The sequence below is a fragment of the Lissotriton vulgaris genome, chromosome 7, assembly GCF_964263255.1.
Source record: "Lissotriton vulgaris chromosome 7, aLisVul1.2, whole genome shotgun sequence".
Taxonomy (NCBI): Eukaryota; Metazoa; Chordata; class Amphibia; order Caudata; family Salamandridae; genus Lissotriton; species Lissotriton vulgaris.
The window spans coordinates 744660581-744675227 of NC_141695.1; the positions used below are offsets into that span (position 1 = coordinate 744660581).

Here is a 14647-nt window from a genome sequence, read left to right on the forward strand (position 1 = left end):
CTACTATCACAGCTCGGGACACATGTCTGTCCTAATGGTACCAAAGGAAGAGATCTGTCCATGGTTGGGCCCTAAATGAGAGGGGGTGAACATGCAAGTTGAAGAAAAAATTGAAGCAATTGTGCATATGGTTAAGAGGATCTGGTATGGGTTGGGAATGTTCGTCCATTTAGGAATATAGATTTTGGCATTCTGGATAAGGACAGAGAGAAGGTAAGTGGTACAGGTATGCAGGAGTGTTCAGAAAGGGAGGTGATTATCATGAAACCAGTAGGATGAGAGAAAATGTTCATGTGAATTTCTATGCCGCATATATTAGAAAGGGTTATCTTATGGAAGGAACTGAAAAACAACCTCTTTCCAAAACCCTCTACTTAAAGAACGTTATCTGGTTATTCGATTTTCTTCTTCTTCTATGACAGCGAAAACTTCCATTCACTACGGAGACCAAGGGCACAAATGCTGATACTGATACATAATTTGAAGGAGCATCTGCCTGTCAATTAAAATAACTGTAGTGTAACATAGCACCCATGTATGTGATGAGCAGTGAAATAAAGCTAAAGTATTTCAACAGCAAAAAAAATCTAACTTTTTATTTGGCAATAAAGTGTAAACAATTTCTCAGTAGTTGGCACGTTGAATTTCATTTAACATTATACATGCAACTAAACTACATTCATATTTCTATGAATAGTGCTGATCCCTCTTGGGCACATTTTCACTTTAAACTGTGTACTATAAATTCAGAATTTGAGATGAAGTCTGTCTCTTCATTTAGCACGATTAGTTTCTGGGTGAAACAGATACAAGTATTCACAATTTCAATCTAACTGCTTAGGAAAAGTAAAGGGACAGATATGTGAAACAGCGGCAGGAGTGGGATGCACGAGGGACAGATGTAGAATGCAGTGATGGGGCTGTCCAGGTACTGGACGTGGGATGCACCACAGGCAAATGTTTATTTTAAATTAGGCGAATGCAAGATACAGGTTAAGTGTTATAAAGATAAATAGTGTCGAAATGAGACAAACAAGGGCAGAAGTTGGGCAGGTGTTGAACTCAGTTGACTAGATCATGGAACAAGTAGGGGCACCAAAAAATAAAAGACAAATCTAAAGCACCCTCAGATCATGCCAGGCTAGCTTAATATTTATGATACATATACACCCTCTCCGGACCAGGACCCTCATTCTCTGCCTTCCCCACTGTTGGTCACGATGTAAAGTGCAAAAAGACCTTAAAGTATATTTGAGATTGATATGTCAAACACAGTTATTCAAGTATCATATTATGTCCATTTCCATTTTTATATACGTAACATTGTAAGTAACGATATGCGAGATCATGCTGTATTTTTAAGGAAAACCCATATGTACTAGATAGCATGGCAATAATAATCACAACCACCCCTATAAGACAGTGCGAGGGCTTCAACAACTGGCAGTAATGATGTGGGTGGTTCCGGAACTCTAAACAGTAGCAACAATGAACAATGTCTGTTGCTGTCTACTACCCCATCAGCCCAATATTTCACCCTCAAATTGTAAATTGTGGATCTGGAATAATTCTCACTTTTCACAGGCTTATAAAAAGTAAAATGACAACGACTTGTGACAAGTTAAGCTCCTGGAAGACAGTTCAACCTTAGTGGCGCTTTCTGTACATTAGATGTTTAAGGGATGATCCTTGCCTGACCCATGAACCACACACTATAAGATCATGCCTCAGAACATGTTCCTAGCCTGCTCCCGGGCTACAAGGCTAGCCCGGTCAGCTCAGCCACTTCCTTCAAGATGTTCTTGGCTTCCTCTTGATACTGCCTGGACTTCTGCTGGACCAGGCCAACTTTAAGGATATTGTCCTCCAGGTTGGCCTCCACTCGCACCTGGTCCAGGTAGGCTAGCTGCCTCTGCTTCAGGGTTTCAGACAGCTGGCTCTTGCGGTGAAGCACCGAGCGGACCATCTCCTGCAGCTTCGTTTCATTGGCAAGGATCAGCTTGGTGGCCCTGCTGAGCTTCTCCACTTGCACTTGCGCCTGCTCCAGGTTCTCGGGCACGTCCTCGTCATTTTTCACATGGAGTGAAAAATTGTAACCCTTCATCTGCAGTTGTACATCATAGTCACCTGTAAGACAAAAGTGCATACACTCATCTCGTGCTTGGCGGACATCCCAACAGCAGTCTAAACATTTGTCTTCAGGAAACGATCCCCTTGGGACTAGAAAGCCACTAATCGTGAATGACTGTCAAACGTAGTATGAGAACAAAGTGCACTTATAAATCAAAATCTATCTAGTTTTTTCTTTAATTACTTCTGCTATTCATTTGTGTTGCAACTGAGGCTCTGAAACAGAAGCCAACAGCCAAGCGAGGACCTAACCACTTGTTTAAATATATAATCCTTCGACTTTGTAGCCGTTCACTACAATCCATCAAATTTCGTTGGGAAGAAAGTTGCCCTAAGTGTATTTAAATGTGTCCTAATGGCATTGCCTCATCGGTCGTGTGCTACTCTGAGAGCAGCAGGTTTATTTTCATTCATATGCATTTGGTTTCGAGAGCTATGTTTTTTGGCCCCCTTTGTGTCTCGCTGCTCTGCGTTTCCACAGTAGGAAGATTTACAGTTAGCCTAAGGGTTTGGATTGGCTGCCGACTGAAACCTTAATGCGATGATGGCGGGATGGGCCTGAAATAAAAGGGGGAAAATGTGACAGGGAAATCAGATGGTGATAGGTTTGCTATCCTTGCGGTCCTCACACCACAAACAAGGCATTAGCACAGGGAGCGAACCAAAGAGGGCTTTTCATGAGCACACAAATCCTTAGTGTTTTGGGCAAACTCTATGCAATAACACCATGCAGGACTAGGCAAAAACACCATACAGGACTTTCCATTTCCACCTCTCCTACGGCCCCGCCCCATTAGGTGCAATAAAGTGTTTCTAGGGTCAGGAACAAATAATTACTCTACGTGTCCAATGAGTGCAGCATGCGATTATTGGATGTTTCCCTGTTCGTAAAAACTTGCTATTCAAAACATGCATAACTGTTCTCTTAGCAAGAACATAAGGACTTCCATCAGGCTAAGTATTCACATGTGAAGCAAAAACTAAACAAGCATTGGCAAATCCTATAGGTTTGGAGTTGGCTGCCAGCTTTTTCCCTTTTGTTAATGTTTGTTTTATTATGGTTTTTGTAAAACTTTAGTCTTGTTGAAGGTGTTAGGACTCCGCAAAATATAAAAAGAAAAATATTGGCTAAAAGCTAAACTATATTATTTGTTTTAAATGCATAAACCACTATAGTAATTCCTGGCACTGGAGGGGACTCCTTTGAGTGCAATGTGCTCCATGCAAAAGTGCAGAATGCCGTCACAACGCAATGAAGTTAGCCAATAACTTAAGTGGGATGGTCGACTGCCATATAGTGAATGGTTTAGTGGGAGAAAGAAAGCTTGGTATGGTGCAATAACAGAACAATGGCTGAATTTACCGCTTCACTGTGGGTGCAAAAAAAAATGATGCGTGTAGAGTTTGAACGGCTGGCGGCCATCCTCCGGACATGCCCACCGTATTGTCGGATGGCCGCCGGCCATCCGACGCATGTAAAAGGTTAACGATTCGAACCATCAACAGTTACTACTATGTCTATGATGGGATAAGTAAAACTAATACATTTGGGAACTAAATAACAGGTGCTTTCACCCCTCAACTTGGGGGTACCTGTTTTATCATTCTCAATGTGATGAAAACATGACTTAGCAATGTTTGGATTCACCTTTAGTTTCAATTTCATTCAGATCACTGCTTGTCCCACTTACATATTACTTGGCTGACATTGCGTTCCTTATATTTTTCCCTACATGCAATAGTGGGGCTTTGCTCCACAGCAAGCTGTTATAAGAAATCCCACTGAGTCATTGTTGACAACATAACTCTACTTCAGAGCACACTTCTCCAAAATGAACCATTAGAGCACCAGCGTTTGCTCCTGAATAAAGTGAAACCTTTCTTACCTTAATCTGACTTTAGGACTTGTCCTCTCCCTACCAATACGTTACTCAGCAGTCTTCATGTCAACAAAAAGGCACCTACCATTGAAAGAATACAATGTAAGATGACATATTTCATCATAGATCTGCATAAGCTCTACCACATGACCCCAGCTCTACACAGGCTTCTCCTCCATATACTAAAAAGTCTCCGAAATTATCCACCTTAAAAAAACAGCACCACACTTGATAACCTGAATGGAGACAAAGGAAAATGTCAGAAGGCATGTGTTCTCCATTGATATCTCCCGGATGGGAGTCATATAGCCAACAAAATCACAATGGCTCGCACACTCCTACAAAACTGAAACTGAAGTCTGCAATGATTGCTATCACCCTGTACCTTAAAAACCTTCTATTTCCAACATATTGTAATGATTCCAAATTATATCTCTGGGTTCCAACTCATGTTCAGGGCTCTCCTACTTTCAAGATAGTTTGGTATGTTAACTGGATAGTAGAACTCATAAAGTACCTGTGCTTTATCAAAGTGCTTCATCAACCAGTCAGACTTACTTTAATTTGAAAGCATTCAACATTTTCCATTTCCTCATTCCCCTCCCGAAAGATATGGGAGCAAGTACCCAACATCCAAGAAGAGTATACCCTCATGCTCCCAAAATACTATCCAAGGGGCAGCTCCAGGTCCCATCGACAGACCAAGAGCAGTCATAGAGCCTTACTATCATCTTTATTGGGCAGTCTAGCCAAGAAGATGTCCCATTCACTAAAAGCATGACTTTCTTCCGCTCTTTTATGTTATGTTATGATATATATGCCAATAAAGTGCTCAAATGCCAAAAAAGGCTTGGTACTAGCTGAGCTACTAATCCGTGTATAACCTGACCGATGTTAAGCAGAAGGGAAGAGCCATATCTTCAGACTTTCTAAGCACCATAAAGTTAGTTAGGGCTCTGAAGTGTAGAGGCAGGGGATTCCAGGCCTTCGAACAGTGGCGGCTTATGCAGGTAAGAGCGGTAGAGCTGTGGAGCTGGGTTGGGGGGATTCGACAGACAACCAAGAGGGAAAATTAAATAAATAAATAATTTCCCCTCATAGTCGTCTATCGAATCCCTCCCCAACCTAGCCCCACTGCCCCACCGCCCCACCGTTCTTACCTGCATGGGCCACGGTTGCATTTGAAGCTCCAACTGCAAAGCCTCTGCCTCCCCAGTTCACGCGCTTAAATCTGGAGACAACCACCAAATTTGGGGAGGCCGAGCATATGGACCTGCCAGGTATATACCAGGAAAAACTATTACTTAGAAAAAGAAGTCCCTGCTGTTAAAGTGCCTTATGAACCAGACATAGCAAGTTGAAAGTAATTCTCTTCCTAACTGGAAGCCAGTGTAGATTCTTGATTTCTCCATAAACTGACTGGTACTCTGGGTTTTTACAGAGCACACAGACTGCCAAATTCTGCAAGGTCTGTAATTTATTCAGGACATGCTGATTTGCATGCATGTATAGCCCGTTGCAGTAATCAATCTGTGACAAGACCAGAGAGGTAATCACTGTCTTCTGTAGATGAACAAGGATAAATGGCAGAATTTTCTTAACCATTTTTAAAGTCTCAAAGACAGCGGAAGTGACTACGTTTACCTGGTTAGCATAAGAAGTTTTTCTTTAAGAACAGCTCCCAGGTTCTTTGCTGACTTAACCGGGGATGGAGGTAAACCGAGTTCGGACTACCACCAGCAAGGGGACCAAAACGATGGCTGAGCCCCAAACAACAACACCTCGGTCTTACTGGCATTGAGTTTCAGGTGTTTTATGGTCATCCAATGGCTAACTGCTTTCATGTAGTTGCAGAAATTACCAGCAACTGTTTGGTCATTCGATGCAAATGACATGACAATTTGCGTGTGGTTGCCAAATGTTGTTAATGTGGAACTAAAGGAGCGGATCAGATCAGCAAGAGGAATGACATATATAATAGAAAGAGTTGGACTAATGGGGGATCACTGAGGGGCCCTCGGGGAAGAGAAAATGTAAGAGAAATAAAATTGTCCAAAGTTACTGGTTGCTCCCATCCTGTAAGGAAGGAGTTCAGCAAATTCCATGCTGACCAAGTCACCCCGATCCTGCCCAGACGATCCATCAGCAGCCGATGACTCACAGTATCAAACGCCACTGACAGATTAAGCAGGACCAGGGCGGTCCTGCCTCCAAAATCAAGGGGCATCCTGATCTCCTCCTTATGAACCAGACATAGCAAGTTGAAAGTAATTCTCTTCCTAACTGGAAGCCAGTGTAGATTCTTGATTTCTCCATAAACTGACTGGTACTCTGGGTTTTTACAGAGCACACAGACTGCCAAATTCTGCAAGGTCTGTAATTTATTCAGGACATGCTGATTTGCATGCATGTATAGCCCGTTGCAGTAATCAATCTGTGACAAGACCAGAGAGGTAATCACTGTCTTCTGTAGATGAACAAGGATAAATGGCAGAATTTTCTTAACCATTTTTAAAGTCTCAAAGACAGCGGAAGTGACTACGTTTACCTGGTTAGCATAAGAAGTTTTTCTTTAAGAACAGCTCCCAGGTTCTTTGCTGACTTAACCGGGGATGGAGGTAAACCGAGTTCGGACTACCACCAGCAAGGGGACCAAAACGATGGCTGAGCCCCAAACAACAACACCTCGGTCTTACTGGCATTGAGTTTCAGGTGTTTTATGGTCATCCAATGGCTAACTGCTTTCATGTAGTTGCAGAAATTACCAGCAACTGTTTGGTCATTCGATGCAAATGACATGACAATTTGCGTGTGGTTGCCAAATGTTGTTAATGTGGAACTAAAGGAGCGGATCAGATCAGCAAGAGGTATGACATATATAATAGAAAGAGTTGGACTAATGGGGGATCACTGAGGGGCCCTCGGGGAAGAGAAAATATAAGAGAAATAAAATTGTCCAAAGTTACTGGTTGCTCCCATCCTGTAAGGAAGGAGTTCAGCAAATTCCATGCTGACCAAGTCACCCCGATCCTGCCCAGACGATCCATCAGCAGCCGATGACTCACAGTATCAAACGCCACTGACAGATTAAGCAGGACCAGGGCGGTCCTGCCTCCAAAATCAAGGGGCATCCTGATCTCCTCCGTCGCCTCGATGAGGGCCCTCTCTGTGCTATACCTCACCCAGAAACCAAATTGGGTGGGGTCCAAAAAGTTGTTAGTCAGGACATAATCCACCAGTTGTTTATTGAGGGCCTACTCGATAATCTTGGCCGGTAAAGGGAGGCAGCAAATGGGTCGATAGCTACCCGTATTATGTGGGCCATGTGAAGGTCTTTTTATTAGTGGTCGCACTGACACTTGTTTTCCAAACAGAGAGAAAAATTCCAGAGTGGCACATCAGGTAAAAATATCGGCCAATTCTGGGCCAAGAACTTCAGCTGCCAAAGAGGCTACTCTCAGTGGACAAGAGTCTCTTGGTAAAACTGATTTAGAAGATGTAATCCTTTCCATGAATTCCTCCACAGGAGGGATGAATTGACATGGCAAAGACCCCAGATCGACTCGCAGGGGGAGTTTCTCAAATGAGGGGAATGAGGAAATGCATGTGTAGAAATTATTATAAACTTCCTTGACTTTCCGGTGAAAAGTGTTCACTAGAGAGTCATAAAAAGATTAGCTATATTCTATCGGCACGGAGGAGGTATCGGTAGTGAACTTTTTATGGTCACAAACAGCTCCTTGGAAGAATTTCCTGCTGCTTCAATTGTATTAGTAAAATATATTGACTTTGCCTTACGAATCGCTGTCTTATATCTAGCCAAACAGCTCTTATATCTAGCCTTCTCAGGGTCACATTAGCGGACTCTCCAATGCCTTCCTGGTCTTCTACAGGCCTTTAGATTGTCCAAGAACCAGGGCGTGGATGTTCTCACTTGATCCTGGACTTCTTTGCAGGTGCCCGAGTGGTACTAGTCAAAACTAGCCAGTTGGAATACTGTCCTACTGAGGACTCAACATCCTCAGAAAGGACCGATATCATGTCCCTTAATAGATTTTGTGGCCTGTCTGTGATGATGTCCAAAAGGCATAGTCAACACCATAGTTTCAATTTCTGCGCATTATTCCACCCATAACTCTTTCTGTGCTGATTACTTCATTTTGGTCATGTCACCTAATGCCCTATATATCACTGTTTTACGTACATTCCCCAGTTTCACCAGCATATCATACACCACATGGTTACTGGAGGCTCACATTCTTGAACTCCATGTGTATGCATATATCATCTCCAACATTGCACTGAATGATAACAATTGTCCCACATATATTGAATGGTACTGGTTAAGTTTCTCAAATATATGAAATTTACCCTCTTCAATCAAGTCACTAAACTGCATGACCTTTGCAGTATCCAAAACCCGCACATCTATTTTACTAGCTGGATTATGAAACACCGGCAGAGACGATATAGGCAAATCATGAGTGAAAGGCACTGTAATTTAAATCCTCAATGTCATTATATCTATACAATATCTCACAGACAAAATTAATCGGTTGTATTTGATATTTTTGTGAACGGGATCTGGCAGACACATCAGTGGATCTACTCCCTCACCTTCGAACATCCCATATCCTAAGTCCTCATCTGTAGAAGCTGGCAGCCATCTAACCACCCACTGTAACTGCACGGCCAGATAATAAAGTTGCATATCTGGATCCTTTCTCCAACCTCAGTGGTAGGGAGCTGTAGCTTTCTCAGGGAACACTTACGGCCGTGACCAACCCCCCTGACCCTCCCTATCAAATCTGTCAGCAAACTATTAGCTCTCCCAAACACGTTCCTGGACAGTCTCAGCAGGGTCACAGTAAAAGCGTCCATTAGCCTTAGAAGGACAGTCAGTTTGGACAAAACAATTCTGCCTAGGGCTGAGATAGGAAGTCACTTCCAGATTTTAAAGGACCCTTTAATTGTAGCAAATGACCTTATTATGTTATTAGCTAATATGTCTTCTTCAGTGTGGAATATTCGGATTCCTAGATATTTAAATGTGTTGCTCTCCCAGTGGACAGGAAGCACCAGCTCGCCCCCTATAAAATAACCTTCCTGTTGCCACAGAAGGAAAACACAAGTCTTAGCAAATTTCATACTCACTCCCAACACTATTCTAAAATATTTTAGTGCAATCAACACCTGGTCCATGTCCTCCAATTCCTTTGACAGATATAGTAAGACAAACCGATACGATGTACGCCTGTTCTTATCCCCCAACTCTCAACCCTCTGTCTATATCTTGCTGCCAACCATTCCATGATCAAATCGAACAGGAACAGGGAGAGTAAACACACCGTCTGATTCCCCTTCTCAATCAAACAGGACAGCAAGACTAACCTGCCAGTGTTAGCTCCTGCAGGCATTTGGTTGAGTGTACAGGAGACAAATGCAAGTATGCATCCCATTGCAAAACTCCCTTTTCTCAAGAACTGTTAATATGTATTTTCAAATTAGGGTTTTGTAGGCTTTCCACAGATCTATTGACATTGCTGCTGGATATTGACACTCCAAAGACATTCCTCCATAGCATGGTGAAGGTTTCTAATATTCATGGCGACACATATATTAGTTATAAAAACCTATCTGGTTAGGATGAGAAAGTTCCAAATCCAGGGCGTCATCCTTTTAGCTATAACCTTAACCAATATTTTGTATTCAAGATTAATTATCAATAGGGGCCATTATGCTTTGGTCTGCAATAAATCCTAACCGAACTTGGGGATTATCACTATATTCACTTCCCTTGTAGTCTCTGACAACTTCCCACCAATACATGCTGCTTCATGCATTTGCTGCAGTTTGGAAGCCAGAATCAATGCATATGGTGAATATAACTCTATTGGGATAACAACCCCACCTGGGTCCTTTCCTGAAGCTAGTCATCTGATTGCGATTATAGTCTCACTCGCACTCAGTGGAGCTTCCAACCATGGTAGCAAACCTCTTGGTTTACCTCCCTTAGCATGCTGTCTGAGGGTCATTTCTCTGTAATCTAATGTACATAGACTATGTATCAGTTCCCAGTGTATCTTCACTGTGAGGGTTTCTCAAATCTGGACTCCTCCAACCACCTCTCTATCCATGCTGGTTATCTTTTTCTCCAGAGTTGTGATATCCTCAGTGCTACTTTATTCCCATAAGTGGCTGTAATGCACACACCCTCTATGCAATGAAGGCAACCCACTGAATGTCTGCATCATCCGTTGAGGCTTAATACAACTCTAAAAACTACAGAATGTTTAAAACAATCATCTAAAAACATACTCTGCCCTCCGGGGCCTCAACTCTCAGTTTCCAACTCTGGATTCCAGCAGAGCCCCGTGCAGGTATGAACGGTGGGCCGGGTGGCGGGGGATTTTGACAGACTACGACGAGGGAAAATTATTTCTTTAATTTCCCCCTGTGGTCATCTGTCAAATCCCCCCCCCAACCTGGCCCCACCGCTCTTACCTGCACGGTCCGCTCCGGCGGGATGCACTGTCTATTCCCCCCCCATATTTTCAGCCACTTCTGGATATAATCAGATAGCACTCTGGCCACACCAGGTGTTCAGATTGCAGCAATAGATCAAGCCTGAACAATAGTCTATGCACTTGAAAGTTGTGTGTAGCTTTGGAGTGTCTTGATTCTCCATCAGACTAAAATTCAACAGAAGAGGGACATCACTATTTGCCTGTCCCACCTCAACAGCAGGGGGCCTTTTGATAGTTCTCCAGAGGTTCAGTCACTCAGACCACAGGATAGCTGCATAACTCACTCCACCCACAATTCATCAATAGGACCTTTGAAACTGACAGCAAGTCACCGGTGGGTGTTGTTAATGTTCTTCTTATGCAGGGAGAGCAAAAAGGGTGTTAGAAGTAATGTTTAGACTATGATTCTCGGCCGTGTGGCTCAGCTTTGAGTTTCCTAACAGTCAGCGAATATTGCTATCTGCCAATATATACCTATTCTATATACCAGAATGAAGGAGCGGCTCCTCCATTTGTGTGGAGGAGCGTCGCCCCACATGCCCCAGACCTGAAAAATTAAACGGTAATAAGTTTATTTATCACCATTTTATTTTTCTGCAACCCATCCCAAACTAAATGTCAGACGGGGCTATGCCAGTACTGCGCATTTTAAAGTTCTCTAACCTAGCGCTCTTAGACAGCTGATTTAGCGAAAGCGCAGGCCTCCAGGGCCCTTAGGAGCACTGAGAGCGCCAGCTCTATCCAATCCTGGTACTGCACTCATGCTGTGAGAGCAGCGCCAGGTTTGAATAGTGCAGTTTCCTGTGTTTGGAGCTTCCAGAAGACACTCGAGGGAAGAGAACGTCGCGCTGCAAGTTAGGAAGGTAAGTCTATTTTTTTGTGCCCCCGCCCTACCATCTGCGATACAAGCCAGCCGCCACTGGTATGTACTGTAACAATACTACACATACCCTCCTAAATACTATCACTATCGTTTTTTTATTGAAAAAGGTACATTATTTACCTCTCTCTCTGGTGTCTTCTTCTGAGACAAAACGTACAACACAGGGAAAATGACAAATTATAAGAGGCTCTCTGGCAGCAGGGTTATTTGACCAAATAATAAGTACATCACTCTCACAAGTAGACTCTTGTGTTTTTCTCCCCTTGGACAGACTGCTAGTTGGGGAGCACTGTTCTCCAAATGTAGATTGGCTTCCTATTTTCTTTCTCTCTATTTTTTTAAGTCATCTTATATTTGTACACTGGCCAAAATCAACCCTGGCGCCGTGCCGGACTTTCCTTGGTTTTAAGTATTAACAAGGCATGGCTGCCAAGGTCTAAGCTTGACATGAGTAGGTGGGTGGAGAGGGAACTTAGTGTTTTCAGACATATGGACGAAACTACAACGCACAAAGTTGGGCATCTCCCTGGGGTGTATGTGGCGGAGGAGGTAGGGGCACGCTAATATATGTGGGCCAACTTTGTGGAGGATGGAGGCTCTTCCATCAACTTAATGCAAAATGAAATCACAGCAATTCAGCTTTGTCTGAATGCTTAATATAATAGGTTGTTTATGAAGTATTAGCGCCTTTTATGGAATGCAGCGATAGTAGTGTTTTCATTTTGGAACCGACTACTGTTCTGAGGTCAGTGAATGTATGGAAGTCACAGATGGGGCAAAAGCAGGTATGTGGCGTGCGTGTGTGCGTGCTCGTTTGCTAATAATCTTATTAAACCTATGCCTCAAAGCATTAACAGCTTTTAAAAGCCCTTGCCTTCTGTAATTGCCCATAACTGCATTGGGGAAACAGCAGATTTTAAATCACCACCAGAGGGAAATAGTGCTTAATCTAAGCACCGAAATGTTGGGCACTCGTTGACATGAACGTAGCCCCAGTGTGATCAAATTGCTGGCAAATTCTTTGTATTAAACTGGTCTTCTATTGCCATTCTTCAAACTGGGCGTAAATTAGAACTTGAACTAGGAGAAAACTAAATGTGTTTACTTTAGATGATGAAAAATTCCTAGCAGAGACATACTTTCGACTATTACTATACATGTTTGTAAGTTCAGGTATAAACATGTATTTTGTTTTCTCGTTGCAGTCTTTTGGACCTTTGACCATGCCTGGTAAATAAGCTGATATTTATGAAACATTGATAAAAGTTTTTCGAGTCTATTTTGGGACGTACAATACTGCTGCCTGGTGCAGATTGGGAAGTTTGTGAAACCAGCCGTGGTACATTTTGAATTTGAAAACTTGTTTAAAAAAAACCTTTGTTAAAAGAAACCTAGGATTATTGTGCCACCGGCTATGGGTTCAGGGTTGAGTGTGATTAGGGTTTTTTTCAGTCTCTGCAAAATGTTTTCAAAAGTTTACATGCTTCCACTATTAGTAAATGTATGAAGGCAATTAATTTAGTGAATGGTGCTAGAAGAGTTTCCATTGTAGACGGCGCAATACAAACAAAAACATTATTAAGTAAAACACACGACTAAACCTGCTCGACATTTTCGAATTTATGTTCACAATATACAACGTTAATAACACATTCAGCGGGGGGGGGGGGGGGGCGAGGGGGGCATACAGAGCGCGACTTCAGACTGGTGCCGAGATGGGCACTGCCATGGCATATTCTGAGACTCTATGTGCATTTGTGGGATGGGCGGTACGTACAGAGGCGGTAGGTATGTTTACAGCGGGATAGAGACCCGCTGCCAGGAGTATTTCAGAAGCATCGGCAGCGGCCTCTGCGCGCTTTGCTCTCACTCTTCTGCACCCACAAAGTGCCCAGCCAACAAAAACTGCACGTCTGTCACTGGCTGCTGCTGCCCCGCCACGAGCTGGGCGGGAAGCCCAGTCACTGGTGACAGACGCGCAGTGAGCGCTGATGGACACGTTGTCTGTCCGTACCCACCGGTCCACATGTCTGTTATCAAGTCCACTTTCCTTCCTTCTGATTCGTCTAGTGCCCTGCCCCCCGCTGTCAGCGCGTTTCTGCGCAGCTCAATCACAAGATCTCTTGAGCAATCGCGATGATTTGGAATCTGCCAACAAGGAACTGAACCTTTAATTAATTCGCCTTAACCCTGTGCTTCCATGGCCACAATGTGAAATATGTTGTTTTTGTAAATTGGGAATGCTATTTCCCATAAACTGCAGCATAGTGAGGCAGTGCATTGGACAGGTTCCCTTGATTAGTCAGGCTCAGACTTCAGTACGGCTAAACCAGGATAAAGCCAATCTCACAGTGACATCCGGAAGGAACCATTGCAGCCCCGGACTGGGAACCCAAAGCAGCCCTGGCAAATTTGGTCAGACCAGCCCCCGTACCCTGCGTAGCTGCGAACACGCACAACAAGCGAGCCTGGTCACACCCCAACGGGAACTGTGGGGTGTGGGGGTTTCTCTCCCCCCAAAAAATTTGGGGAAAAGTTACAAACATGGTGCATTCTACAACGAATTTTCATGATATACTCAACCGTGTTAGTTTTTACAGCACAGTAAATGATAATCATACAGTGCACCAGGAGACAACAATCTTGGGGCACTTTAATGATTTCCTCACTATCACCCTCCAACAGTTGCCCTCATCTTTCCATTCCCTTCTCAGATATATTTCATTTGTTTTATAGCGCCTCTCATACCAGGGTGAGGAGTTTGAGCACTTTACATCAACCAAACATACATAGACAATTAGTCATACATCTGTAAATCAGAGTTTGGAAAATATTACATAAGGCAAAAGGGAATACAAGGTGTAGGATTTGCATCCAATCCATACTGGTAGCCATGTTTAAGAGTGCTTGCAGTGCTTTAAATCGTCCATTTCTACTCAAACAAACCTATTTTAGCAACATTAAGATAATGAAAAACAAGCATTTACAATGCAATGGTCTCGGCATTTTTAAAGGTAGAGCTATTGGCATTGCTCATGACATTTTTTTTTTAAACATAAATAAATGGTATTGTGATTTACAATGGCAATAGGTGAGCATTAGAGTAGTAGAGAGTATTCGCGGACACAGAGCCACACACACACACACACACACACAGATAGAGCCGTGGAACATGCAACAATTTCATTTTGCATTTTCACTGTTAGGGCTACGTCAGGTTCTATGAA

General features: G+C 43.2%; 1 protein-coding gene across 2 annotated transcripts in view; it reads right to left on the bottom strand.

Annotated features, from left to right (window-relative positions):
* Positions 1 to 581: 581 nt before the first annotated feature.
* Positions 582 to 14647, bottom strand: part of LOC147702354 (uncharacterized) — a 161022-nt gene continuing 146956 nt past the window's right edge. For both annotated transcript variants that reach the window (XM_086930979.1, XM_086930978.1), the window contains exon 5: positions 582 to 2127. In XM_086930979.1, the coding sequence (XP_086787105.1) occupies positions 1757 to 2127 (371 nt within the window). In that variant the 3' untranslated portion in view covers positions 582 to 1756. The remainder of the gene's footprint in view (positions 2128 to 14647) is intronic.